The sequence below is a fragment of the Periplaneta americana genome, chromosome 7, assembly GCF_040183065.1.
Source record: "Periplaneta americana isolate PAMFEO1 chromosome 7, P.americana_PAMFEO1_priV1, whole genome shotgun sequence".
Classification (NCBI taxonomy): Eukaryota; Metazoa; Arthropoda; class Insecta; order Blattodea; family Blattidae; genus Periplaneta; species Periplaneta americana.
Genome location: NC_091123.1, coordinates 91248563 through 91262910, shown reverse-complemented (window position 1 = coordinate 91262910; position 14348 = coordinate 91248563). Strand labels below are relative to the sequence as shown.

General features: G+C 34.1%; 1 protein-coding gene across 14 annotated transcripts in view; it reads right to left on the bottom strand.

Moving 5' to 3' along the window:
- The window catches only part of LOC138703288 (protein bric-a-brac 2-like), a 212012-nt gene that overhangs the window by 55135 nt on the left and 142529 nt on the right, over positions 1-14348 (bottom strand). The window contains exon 9 of one of the 14 annotated variants that reach the window (XR_011333076.1): positions 6180-6309. The exons of 12 other annotated variants lie outside the window; for them this stretch is intronic. Coding sequence is in view for 1 of the 2 variants with exons in the window: in XM_069831045.1 (XP_069687146.1) it covers positions 14308-14323 (16 nt within the window). In the remaining variant the exon portion in view is untranslated. Of the gene's footprint in view, positions 1-6179; positions 6310-8840; positions 14324-14348 lie in introns of those variants that run through there. One more of the 14 variants, XM_069831045.1, reaches the window with a different exon arrangement.

The following is a 14348-nucleotide window of genomic DNA, read 5'->3' as shown; positions in this document are numbered from 1 at the left end:
TATGACAATATGGATTCAGAAATTCTTTTACAAACGAATCTGGTATTAGAAAAGAATTTTTAAAATGTTCAAAATGAGAAAGGTTACTAAAGCAGATATCCTGGTAATGGAAAAGGGAATTCTATTACCTTCTAATACAAAACCAAGAAAAACACTGAATGACTCAGTTGTAGGAAATATGAAATATGTCTATAATAGCGATGATGCAAGTAGAGTCTTGCCAGGTAAACGAATAATTTGTTCTTGGGAACATATAATACCTCAAAAAGACTCATTCTGAGTAACCTGAAAATAATATAGGGTTATTCAAAAGTAAGTTACAATATGAAATATAACATTTTAAAAAATTAACATATACACAAAATGGTAACATATTTGTATGTATCAAACAATGGGATTTGTTCATTTATTACACTCATTTGCTTTGATTAACATGGTAACAAGTTTTGTTTATGTGTCAAAAGTAAATTCACTTCTTATTGCATTTTTAAATCACTATCAGTGATTGTGTTTTAAAATTGTTTTGATTTTGCAAGATCCAATTAGTTTTGTTCAATGTTATGAATGTAAAAGAAGTTTAACAAAAAGCATACAAAAATTCAGAACAAAAATAATTTACCTAACACCTGTCCAGCGCATTCCTCTGATATCAATCCAGCAGATTTTTGGCTGTGGGGTTATTTAAAAGATCGCGTTTTTGTAACTAATCCTATGACTACCAATGAACTAAAGTATGCAATTTCGCAACAAATTGAAGATATTCAACCAGATCTATTAGTAAACAGTTGTGAACAGCTTAGAAGAAAGATTGTTGCTTGGTGAAGGACAAAATGGCGGACATATTCAACATTTAAACTGATTCCATAAACCCCATATCTTTATGAGTATAAGTATGTTCTTGTTTTGTGTATATCTTCATTTTTAAAAAGGTTATGGCGACATCAAAATGTAACTTACTTTTGAATAACCTTGTATTATGAACTGTTCAAAAGTAAATACCAAAGAGAATTTTCAATATATATATATTTTTAACTCTGTTTTAAAAACTTAGTTGGTGAAAGTCTTTGTGTATACCATTAATCAGAATGTTAACATTAGTAACAAAAGGTACACAGTTACAGGAAATGGTAGTGGGTTATGGATTAAATTTAAGTAATTAAAATTATGCTTAAAAAAAAGTTAAAAATATGAAGAAGAGTTGAACAGAAAGAGAACTACTATAGGCCGAACCTACTCTAACACAATAATATATGTTGGATGGAACAAATAAATAGATTAGCCAAAAAGTAATCATGTATGGTACAGAGAAAAGAAAATTATCCAAAGCTAACAAGCTAAATATTATAAATATAGCAGTTGTGAAAAAAGACTTCAAAGTATATGAAGAAGTCCACAGACTGACCATGCATGGTAGTTCATGTCAAAAGAGTCATGATAGTTTTCAGAGAGGAAAGCACAAAAGGACTTATTTTGGATCCATTAGCCAGAAGAGGTGCACCAAGAAAAGAAAAATATACGAGTCTATAATTCCTATTATACATCCAAATACTACATTCAAGATGTGGAAGTAATAGGGCTAATGGTTAGCACTCGCAGTACTCTACATCATCAGTTCATGAATACATGGAGGCATCCATGAAAAACATCTATGAAATAGTGATTATGGGTCTACAGGTTCCAATTTGAATTAAGAGACAACACCTCTACACATCCTGAAAATCTTTCACATGATAAACTTAATTATTTAACATCATTCTCCTTACAGATTTCATTATGGTTTCCTTTACTTTTTACCTTGGGTGCTATTCATAGTCGTGATTAGTCTGGACTAAGGTAGTACCAACTGTGTACCAAGAGCAGACGAACATTTTTCTTATTCATAGACAGGTTTTTGCGTTTGTCCGAGGATGATCCTGCATTAGTATGGACTAACTTTAGTCTTGGTGCAGAGGTAGTTTACCTGAGGACTATGTTCATTAAAATGGAGATAGTACGTGAAGTTGCATAAGTGCACAAAGTACAAGAGATGAGAAGACTTACGAAAAGTTATGGAATAAGGCCGATTTTCTTCTTGAAGTGCGATATTATTAATTTCAAGAATAAATATCGTTTTGCTAAAGCCAATGCAAAGGATGTGATAGAACTTTTGGGTCCTAACTTATACGAGCATGTTTCCAATAGAGACAGAAACAGAATTCACATTATCCTGCTTTATTACACAAGAGGAAAAATTCAAGACTGATAATGCAGATTAGCATGGAATTTCTTTGGTCCATGGTCAGTCGGATTATTTACTATGTCTAAGTGTCATTACTAAACTGTTGCATCAGTTTCCTTCTGAAGAAAAAGTTTCACTGTATTGCTGAAATACCAGGAAATTGAGTTTTATCAGTCTGTTGTCTATAATGTGCAATTCTTCACTATAAATTTGTTCTAGGTCGTTGGAGTAATAGATGGGATACACTTCAGAATTAAAAATTCTACAAGGGAAAACGCACAAATTTATATTAACAGAAAAGAATGTTCAGGTAACAAAATTAATAACTGTCACAATCATTGTTGCATGTGTGCTATACTGCACAAATATCTATGCTATGGAATGAAATTTTCAACTTCGAAGGTATGGTAAGTCATGGTTATATAATGAATGAGGTTATTGTTACCAAAGACAATAAAATTATTAGTAATGTAAACAGATTACAAGTTGAGCGAAGTAGTTATAATACTAGCAATAATATTAATACTAAATTGATTTTGAAGTACACTTGATAAAATAACATTATATAAAGAAAGTGTACACCATAATATACAAGCTCAGCCTTGGGAATTGACATCACCTTAAATTCCTGCCTGCTCCATTAATAACACCAAGTTACAATATCAACTTGTTATCTGTTACATAATCTACAGTCATGATATTATCTAATGATATTAAAGTTTTCTCTGTGCATGAAAAGAAAAATACATTTTCATCTCGAATTCAATTAGCCTTCCCAATATTTTCATCGCCAGCCATTATTAATACCTGTGAATCACGTGAATAGAAAACAAACACGAGTTGGTGCAGACGTCACAAAACAAGCAAAGATCTCTTCTTTGCACATATTCAGAAGTACACCACAATGCTTGGCAGCAATGTACAGCTCGATTCAGGGATTTTGGCCCTTGCAAAAAGTAAGTAGATACATTAAGAACAAGTTACTCATCACTACTGGCGGGCTGGGTCGCACAGGTCAGGCCGCACAATCATAACACCCAACACTTTATCATGTTGTGGTACACTTCGTCTTAAAACACAATACGCTTCCACACATCCCATTACTAACCACGTCTGTTGACTAAACAATGTCATGATGATTTATATTTTCTTGACATGAGTGTTCCTCAACTACGAGCATAGATATTTACATTCTTTCTCTTCCCTTCCTATGCACGTTTGTGATTAAATTTCTTTCTTATGACTCAACACACAGCTTGCTCACTAGCCAAATGAGCAAGGACAAGGGCCAATAACGTTGAATCGAGCTGTACAAGGATATCTGCAAATTATCTTAGTACACTGATAATCCAGGTCTATGAATAACATTTTCTTGATCTGTAGTTAGTCCTATCTAAGTCAGGTCTAATTTTAGTACAGCCTAAGGCACGACTTGTGAATGTTTATGAATAGCACTCTTAGTCTTTAATAACAGCTTGTAAATTTAGGAACTTGTTTTTCAATAAAACAGATATATAATAAACCTATTATTTTTAACTAATCAAGATGGTAATTATGCCGATTTCATAATTGTGTATTTTTAAAATCCACAGTGTAAAGTACTTCAGTGTAATTAATGTATAGGCAAGCTACCGAGCTATCTCTTGACATGAATGAGAGGTGGCTGGCAAACTTTGCCAAGAGTAATTTCATTCATGTCATGTGTTCTTTCACATGCTGCAAATCTACAACACGAGCCTCCCAGCTTAACTTCCCTTCCAAAGGAAGCCATAATCTGGACTGTTTTGTCCATTAAAAATCTATCACCCTCTGACATGGTTTGATCTCAAGTCTAGGATTCAATGGCAAGCATGGCAACCATGGAGACATTTCTTAATAGCTGAACATTTAAGATTAATGCGAGAGCTCGACTTGAAATTTTGTACGAACAATTTTGAAATAGCAAGAAAGAAAGACATTTTACTTTAAAATTTAAAATGATATATCTTTTAGACTATAGTAGATAACTTTTTAAAAATTAACTTCGAGATCTTCTATTGCAATACTAATTGGATACAGATAACTATAATAAAAAAAAATGGTGCAGTAACTTCGCTAGATCATTTCCCGTATACTATACCACTTTAAATACAGTGCATTCATTACAAAATGGCCTCACTACAGTAACAAATTTAGTGTAGCATAATTTCCCACAACTATGGTCCACTTTTTATACATTTTGCTGTCTAGGTCATACAATTGTTGCAAGTGATGGATTGAATAAGAGTGCGGTATAATTTTTTAAATTTTCTTGCAATAAACACGATTTTTTTTAATGCTGTACATTACTGTGTGACAAGTGCCCAACTATGGTCCAATTCACATTTCTTGCTATGTATCATAGTTGGATAGTTAATTCATTAATTTTTCTTAGATATCAGAATAAAACCAGATTTACTTCCTGAAACAAAGTTTATTTCATAATTTACAAGTATACAATGTTGAAATAATATATTTACCCCAGTGACTCCTCCTTGCTTGGAGGATGAATTAGCAAGAGCATCAATTTTACAAATAATAGCCACAGAGCCCATATTTTAGAACACTGCAATCTCCACTTCTTTTTTTGCATACAGCTTACCTCAGCCCCAGAAGCAACGACATTTAATACGGTATCTGGTCAGTATTCACTCTCTTAGAAGACAACAAACTCTTCAACTTTTGGGGACAAAAGATGACTGGGTACAACTTTTTTCCAATTCATATTTCTGGCTTTTTCTTTTTCTTGGATATCTGTGAAAGATTAGCAGTTGACTGTCTTTTGAGGGGTATATATATTTTTTTAAATATCTTATAGCCCTATGCTTTTCCCTGGTTTCACATTCACTCTATACCGTTTTCTCATAGGTCTCACTGTGGTTTCTCCGGTTGTCATGTTCTGAAGATGCAGCACAAAGAATTCACTGATTCTCTCTCTCTAATTCGTGGATGATTTAATGTTGACAAGCTTCCTAGGGTCTGATCACATGGATAAATGTGAAATAGACTTTAAATGGTCCATTAATTGCTATTTTTTCCACAAGCTTCCTAGCAAAGAAGGAAATATGCATTTTAGCAATGGCTGAAAATCACTTTCCCAATAATGTTTTCATCAAGGATCTGAATTATGTCAAGTTCAGTGGCTGTGTGAGATGGGTTGAGTTAGGTGGCAATGCTATAAAGATCACAATGATGGCTGACCATGCACTCAGTAATTAAATTCTCTCCTATGTCACCTTCTTTCCACTTCGTTTTTTCACACATGGAAAAACAATGATGAAGAACCAACCTTCAAAACTGGTGGGATCACACCAGCTATTTTTTGTTTTGTTGTAACCAGCATCCATCACATACATCTTCTGTCCAAGTCTTTCTCTCTCTCTCTCTTTTTCCCCCTTTGTAATAATGTAGAGTGGATCGATCATCTACAACATTTTCAACGACCATAACAGAAATGGAGGCTTTCATAAAGTTCATCATTTTGAGGTACTTCAGCTCTTTTTGCAAAGGATTTGTTCTGTCCCCATAACATCTATTATGCTTGACTCATCACATATGAACATTTTAAAGTTTCTTTCCAAGGTTATTAAAATGTTTTCTCAGAATTTCATCATGCAACTCTTTCTTTTAATATTACTGCAGAGTCTTTGCAAGATTTACTTTTAAAGCTGTTTGAGAATTATTCCGCAAAACACTTTCCAGGAAAACTGTTCTTTAATCTAACTTATTTTCTGCCACTCTTATCCAAGAACATTTTAGCAATACGGCTAAGAACAAATGAAGCTGTAAGTGGAAAACTATAGCCACACATTTTGACAGCATGCTATTTTTATCTTACTGAACACACAGGTAATGACCTCATAGCATCACTTCATTGTTGCACATAGCCTTCAATTTAAGAATTATGAAGCTACAAGGAATATAGTACTTGGCTGATGCTTACCGTTTACTTCATTTATTTGAACTAATTAATCACAATTCCATGGTTTCTTGAGAATATGGGGCATATGGTCGAATGTCTACTTTCCTTCTATTGTTATCTCAACCCATAATTATTATTCCAATTTTACAATCTGAAATTTGGAACGAAAAAATTATAAACCTTCGGTTGCTTAAAACAACAAACATGTGTTATTGCAATTATCACAATAGTCTAGAGTAAATGGTAGACCATAGTTGCGTTTCAAGTTACAAATTTTTATTCTCAGGCATATAAACGTATGTTGTAAATATAATGTTATTTTAAACACAGGATGGTGCATGATGTGATCCAATATTTCATTTTGAAATGAAGTCTTTATTTCAACCACGATAACAACAAATAAAATATAAAAAGAAAGAAAATTGCATTGATATTTATCTTCTGTGAATCACGTGTTCAGTATTATGACCACCATTACATCAGGTTGATGTTAATCACTCAATGGCACATATTCTCACTTATCTCATTATAGGCCTGAATGATTTCTACTCTCAGTTCTATTACTGTTCACGGGTTTTCTGGAAAAATCCATTTCTTAAGGAATTCCCAAAGATGGTAGACATGTGGTTTACATCAGGACTATTCAGATGCCAGTTCTGTTCACATACAAACTGATCAGAAAATTCGACACAAATTGAAAGTTTCATGCAGAAAGTCCAAACCAACATTGGCTGTGTGTAGTCTGGCTCCATCCTAGATGAACCATTGGGATTGTAATGGCAAACCCATAGCATGAAGCCAAGACATAAAAGTATTGCACAACATGCTTAAATAACATACACTGTTCATGGTCTCTTCGAAGCAAATTTTGTCTTAACAATCCATTATCGAGATGGTGAACAGTAGTAATTCTTGGTGCATGACGCACCTTTGCGTGAATTACATGTGGAGTCTGTAATGTTCAAAACGCACATTTTGTTTATTAACCACTTTGTTAAAATGGAAATGTGCTTTATCCGAAAATCAAATATTACTGCATGTTACCTCTTGCCTCTCAGCCCATTCAAGAAATATTCTTTGATGTTAGTTCTGAACTGTCAAATTCAGGTAACACTGTCATTTTGTATGCCTGCAAATGCAAATAATTTTTCAAATATCCCTAGTTGTGCTGCAGCTTTCCTTGTTGATTTACTGGAACTTTTTTGCAGTGCCTTGACAACACCAATGTTCTCTAGAATATCCACAGGTGGGGATTGGCTATGTTTCCTCTCCAACAACGAACCATCATTATTAAACTATTCATAAAAATGTATGTACTGTTAAATGAAGATGACCATCACACCTGAAAGTGAGCATGAACCTACCTCTGTATAAACAAATCACATTTTGTTTCTGCATAGAACAACACTGAATTTGTACGCTGTCCTACTGATCCTCCTTTGTCAGCCATATTATAAACTGGCATGTGCAGGAACTGCACAACACTAGCATGCTCGGAAAGAGTAAGAACTAATCTCTTTGACCTACTATAACAATTGTCATGTTACAAAACATTGCTTATATCGTGATTAAATGTTTAATACTAAAACAAATACTGTATCCCTTCATGCACCGCCCTGTATATACAAAATGAACTACAGTACACAATATGGAATAAAGAGTTTCTTCATTTTTCTTACCTGATAATGTCCGCAAGACAAAGTATACAGGACTTCTGAAAACACATCCACATACAAAGAAATCTTCCTCAATACTGATGAATTGTATGGCTGCTGAAGATGTATTACAGACTGTTCATAGACAGCAGCTGACTAAGAGTTTTAAACTTCAGTATATAAAAAAATGTGGACAAATAAGATACTACGTTAGAGAGCGCAAAATTCAAATTATTGTATTATGGACCATAGCTGTGTTCCAGTACCACAGTTGTGGGAAACCACGATATAAGAGTAAAATGATCACTATCCAAATATGTTTAGATTTTAGCGAATCAAGGTACAATAAAGCACCTTGTTTTAACGAATCTTTGGAGGACTAACTATTCTTTCCTTTAATACAGACTTTCACTTAATATAAGCAAGGAAGGACTGAGATTAGAAATGAAAACACCCTTAGACTATTAAACTACATACATTATATTCACATATTCTTAATACTCATTAAATTACTATTAGCAAACACATTAACAATAAGCTTTTGTAACACGCAATATGATATTTTCACAAAATCACAACATAATTTTAAATACTGTAATGAAACTTACAGTTTTCATATACAAACACACAATAACATTTCTACAAGCTTATTTGAATTAAGTTATCAATGCAATGTATCAATTGCAATGTACTGTTGTAGTGGTGTACAAAAGTTGATCATAAATGTTCGGAATAAAGGTTCGAAATTTAGTTAAAAATGAGTTGTGTATTCCGTAAGAGTGGGATTTTCCATAAAACAGTGTTCCTTTAAAAGTGGGAATCAAATTGTTTTATGGTAGTTCTGCCATGACTTTGAAAACCATTTCTTAAAAACGGAAATTCCATAGACAATAGAACACCTAAAAACGGGAATTCTTTATAGAGTAGAGCCCCTATTTAACGTTTTTCTGGGGACACAGAATAATTAGCCTTAAATGGAGGTTGACACTAAATAGAGGTTTACTATTTTTGTTTAAAAATTATGTAATACTTTTGCAAAAATTCAATTTATTCGCAAAAAAGCTACAATAAGTCAATTATGGCTAATACAGTACAAAAAATTAGGAATATTAAGGGGAAGCTGGGTGCCAATCAAGTTGTCATCTCACATCTCAGATATCTTCACATTTGGGTTTTTTCCATTTTGTAAATTAAATGAACTTTTTTCCGTGAGAAAGAGCATTTTTCTTTTTGTGGCCATTGCTTTATAGTGATATGTACTGTAACAGAGAAAATAATTCCGTCTCTTCACGATAGTAGTACCAGGACGAATAGAAGGAATAGTGTACGCACTCCTATGTTCTCTCATTGTCTGTGGCGGACCTGAGAACTAGTGGCGCTTCGATCGCTAAACTCCATCATTTGTCTGAGGTCAGACACCTTGACAATACAATTTCTGGCGCCTTTAATGGTGAAAGTTGCTAGGGGTTGTTAGTATGCTTTGTTGTTTGGGGTTGTGTAGAAGTCTTCAATTTGTTGTGCTTTGAATTAACCAGTGACAAAAGAATATCGTGTGGTGGTATACAAAATAATTGCAAAAATGCCATACTGTTTCGCTTCGGGTTGTAGATCGGGATATGGTACAAATAGTGACAAAAGACATTTTTTTTTTCACCTCCCAAAGAAAAAGATGAGTTTGGGAAATGGGCCAGAGCGATTCCACGGAAAGATAGGGAGCTTTCGGTAAATAACCGTATTTGTGATGTGCATTTTTCCAAAGATATGATTATAAAATCATACTGTTTCATTATTAAAGGTCAAAAGGCAGAAATACCGCGAGTGCATTGGAAATTAAAACCAGGAGTTGTACCTCACATTTTCCCTAATTTACTGAAATATTTTTCAAGTCAGGTAAAACATCGGAAATCACCCACGAGACAGAAGAATGGTGAACCCACAGGGAAAAGAAGAAAGAAGAATGCAGACATTTATGATGGAGATCCTACAATAACAGCGGATCAAATTGACGTTGAAGGTCAGTCTAGTAGTAATAAATATAGTAAGATTCAAATTCAAGATAGTTGTCATGCTGATAAATAATAATAATAAATTTAGCTTCCCTTATGAAAAGGTTGCCAGATTTGACAAAGCGTATTACATATAATTTGGAAACACACCTAAAAGGTAAAATGATACACATTAGAAACGGTTTGGGAATCAGATATGCAAAATGTCAGAAAAATTTATACCTAAGTAGCGTTTGTGCTCATTTGCAGTTAAGAAAGGGGGGATATCATCAGATAGGTTAGAATGATTTGAATGCCGCGAGATTAGAAATGAAAACACCCTTAGACTATTAAACTACATACATTATATTCACATATTCTTAATACTCATTAAATTACTATTAGCAAACACATTAACAATAAGCTTTTGTAACACGCAATATGATATTTTCACAAAATCACAACATAATTTTAAATACTGTAATGAAACTTACAGTTTTCATATACAAACACACAATAACATTTCTACAAGCTTATTTGAATTGAGTTATCAATGCAATTGAAGAAGCAACTTAAAAATTTGAATTGAAGGTACACAAGGGCTAAAATCAGTCTGTCCTCGGCGAAAGCCAGAATTTGTTTAATAGAAAAGCAGTTAAAATGTAAAAAAATTGAGGATAGAGATAGTAAATTTCTTAGTAAGAAGCAAAAAATGATTATAGACACAATGACAAAGAAATGTGGACTAAAAAATCCCAATGGAATGAGATATAGTGCTGACTTTATTTTAGAGAGTTTGCAGTTTAGAATAAAATCACCAAAAGGGTACAGACATTGTTTGTAACATGATTTGCTGCCTCTTACCTCACAAAAGCATTTAAGAAAACTTTGCCGAGGACTTAAGTGCCCATATGGTATAAATCCACATTCCTTGAGTGCTATTTCAGATTTCTATAAAGATGAAATAGATGAAAATAAATGTTACGGAGTGGTAATATTGGATGAGGTCAAACTCAGAGAAGAAATTCACTTTAATGACTCTTCCCTTAAAGTGGACGGATTTGTTGATTTCGGAGATCTCACGACTGATGTCCAAAAGAAGCAATTCGCCAATCATGCACTAGTATTTATGTTTGTGCCATTTATGCAAGATTGGATTCAACCAATTGCTATTTACGCTAGCAGAAACGCTACTCCAGGTGATATTCTTGTTAAAATTCTTATTCAAGTTATACTACAATTAGAAGTAGTTGGGGCGAGAGTAGTCAGTTTCACTTGTGATGGCAGTCAAACAAATAAAAAGGCCTGGAAATCTTTAGAAATCAATGGAAAAAAATTTCCAGCACAATGCTATATTCCTAATCCGTCCGACGAAAAAAGGAAGATATGGGCATTCTCAGATTTTGTGCACATATTGAAATGCATAAGAAATTATTTCCATGATAAAATCTAACTCTCTTACAAGGAGAAAAATATCAATTTCAGTTTTTATAGGAGACTTTTTGAGGAAGATTTATCTGGATGTGCCAGTCTTAGGGTTTGTCCCAAGTTGACAACAACTCATTTAGATCCTTCGTCCTTTCAGAGAATAAATGCCAGACTTGCGTTCCAACTCTTCAGTGACAGTGTCGCCAAAGGTCTCAAATTTTATCATGAAGTAGGGTCATCGGGTTTCGAAGGCAGTGAGGACACTGAAGAATTTACAAGGCATTTAAACTGCATTGCCGACGCATTAAATTCACACACTCCTGCTAAGGCTCTTTATAAAGACTCTTCTAACCACAAATTCCTTATTGATTTTCTTCAATGTCTCAGAACTACAACCAACACATTTGCTTCTGGTATAACAATGGAGTCTTTAGTAGTAACCTTGCAGAGAACCCTAGAAATGAGTAAATGGCTCTGGAGCAAAGGATACAAATATGTCCTAACAGGGAAACTCACCCAAGACCCCTTGGAACGTCACTTCGGAATTTTACGTTCATTCAGTTCAGATGACCATCCTTCGACGATAGATTTCCTCCATATGTATTTATTACAATGTATTTATGTCCCTGCAAAGCAGGTCCTTAACATTGCAGGAAACTGTGAACCGAAAAGTGATAAAGTAAGTCACATCTTTTGTGAACCAAATGCGAACATTAGCGCGAAATGCGGAATTACGTAACAAGGCAGTTTAAGAAGTCTGTAGAAACTTGTATAAAAGAAAAGATTGTTCTTTGTGAAGAAATGCATGGTCAAGGCTGGGAAAGTGCTGTGCCCGAGTTGGTAAATACCACTCCTGCCATGTTGATTGACAGATGTTTAGTGTATCATGTGGCAGGTTATGTCGTAAATCATTCCTCTAAGTTTATTGCGTGTACCCTCTGTGTCCATTCCCTTCGACAGAAAAGTAATGTGTCTAAACACTGTGCACCTCTCACCCAAATCAAGGACTACGGATCCGGTAGGAATGTCAGTTTTTTAACCCATCCCTCCCAAGCTGTGTACGACGTACTTCTTCAAACAGAAATGAAAATTAAAGAAAAGATTAGCTCAGCGAGTGCAATGTGGGGTGATATCTTCTATGACTGTCTTGACACTATTGATGCTCTTACGATCCAGTCTTCGGGAGCAGGTTGTTGCAGAGAACACATCATGGATATTATTCCTAAATTGGTTTACCACTATTTAAAGTGCCGATTCTTCTTCAGGACAAAGGAAATCCGAAGAGAATTGCAAGCTCGTAAATCCGCCAAGTCATCTCACAAACTCTCTAAGGTAGCAGGCAACTAATCATTCATATGGTGAGTAATTTAATTAATTTGTAAGCACGTAAAATATCTTTCAACTCTGGTTTTATTTAACATTTTGTAGAGTTTTCTGTCCCTGAATTCGCAACTTGTTAAATACTGAACTTATCGCTTTCATAGCGTTTCAGATTCCATTGTATTTTCTATTACGAACGTTCATAATAGTATTAACTGAGAGAAGGCTATTAATTATGAATAAGGGACTATGCAGGTATTCCTAAAGTTACGAATAGACGGGTTAAATGGTAGAAATTTGCTTTTAAAAAGGACTACGTTTAGCGTAACAAGAACTGTGAACATCTTCCAAGTCAGGAGTTTAGTGATAGAAGCGCCGCGTTGTGGCGGACCCGTGTAAACTCGCTGAGTGCGTACACTATTCCTTCTGTTCGTCCTGGTAGTACTAACACCATGCAGATCAGCAAGCATAACAAAGGCAAAAAGAGATTGATGCTGCAAGTTGTGAATTGTGATGGAAGGTTGCTACTACGTCCATCAATGAAAGTGAATAGTTCGCGCAAATGGCGGACATTTTTGTGTCCTGTTCTGCTGTGTGTTATTCTACTCATGATGTTCTTGTAAAGGGTGGGAATTGCATGGTCCATTCCATTAACACATGGCAATGAGGCAGCAGTGTTTGCTAAGTCATTGACTCTTCAAAAAATTTGTATTTTACACATTGAATAGAAATGCATTTATTCTGCATTAGTTGAGATTTAAAAAAAATCATTTAAGAACATTAACGTAAAATACGGGTTTCGCAGCAAAGAGAATAACGTTAAATTGAATATAAAAATACATTAATCACATGTAATAATACTTTATTGGGACTGTGAAAATTTAATGTAAATGCGAAAAAAACGTTAAAATGGAGGTTGTTTAAACTCAGGGTTCTACTGTAAATGGGAACATTAAAATGAGCTTTCACTGTAAATTTCAGGAGTTTTGCATGGTAATATGATTGTACAAAGTGTTTCAATAACTGCAATGCCAATTTATACGGTTTGCTGTCAAGACGGGACATGCAAAGCAATGTAACTTAAAATAAACAGAACTTTTCACAGAATATAGCTGTGAATAGAAATTAGCATGACAGCTACTATACATTATAAAAGTTGTATATAACAAAAATACAAATCTGTAGTGATATATAAAAGCTTAGGATTTAATCACACGTAAGTGATATGTGATCCATATTAAAAGGATCATTTATGTATTAAATTTTAAGCTTAGTACATACAACCATAGATACTTGGTTGATTTCCAATACAGAGTCAATACAGCCACTAGCTCTTCATGACTAACCTTAATATCCTTTTTAAATTTGTATCGCATATCTATGTTGACAAGTATTGTTATATATAGAAGATCATGGATCAGTGAAATTTTAAAATCAACTTGTTTCCATTTTTTCTATCAAAAGTCTCCACAAAAGGTTATTGCATGGCGTCTATTACTGAGAAGTAACTGAGGTATGATGGTGAGTCTGGATGTAGAATTTTGCCTTCATTAATTTTTATTCACAAATAACTTTGTCTGTCCTTCGGTATCATAATATGATACCTTAGAAATTTATTCATATGTCATTCGTTATGCGCTTATATAGGTCCGTGGCCTGAGGTATCATATTCTATATCATCTGTGCTCTCTGCTTATCATTCGAGTTTCTTCAATTTTCTTGTCACAAGATGCCTCCAGCTGATTGAATTTATCATTTCATCTAGTCAGCAGCATGGCTGAGAAAAGCAAAGATAATTGTCA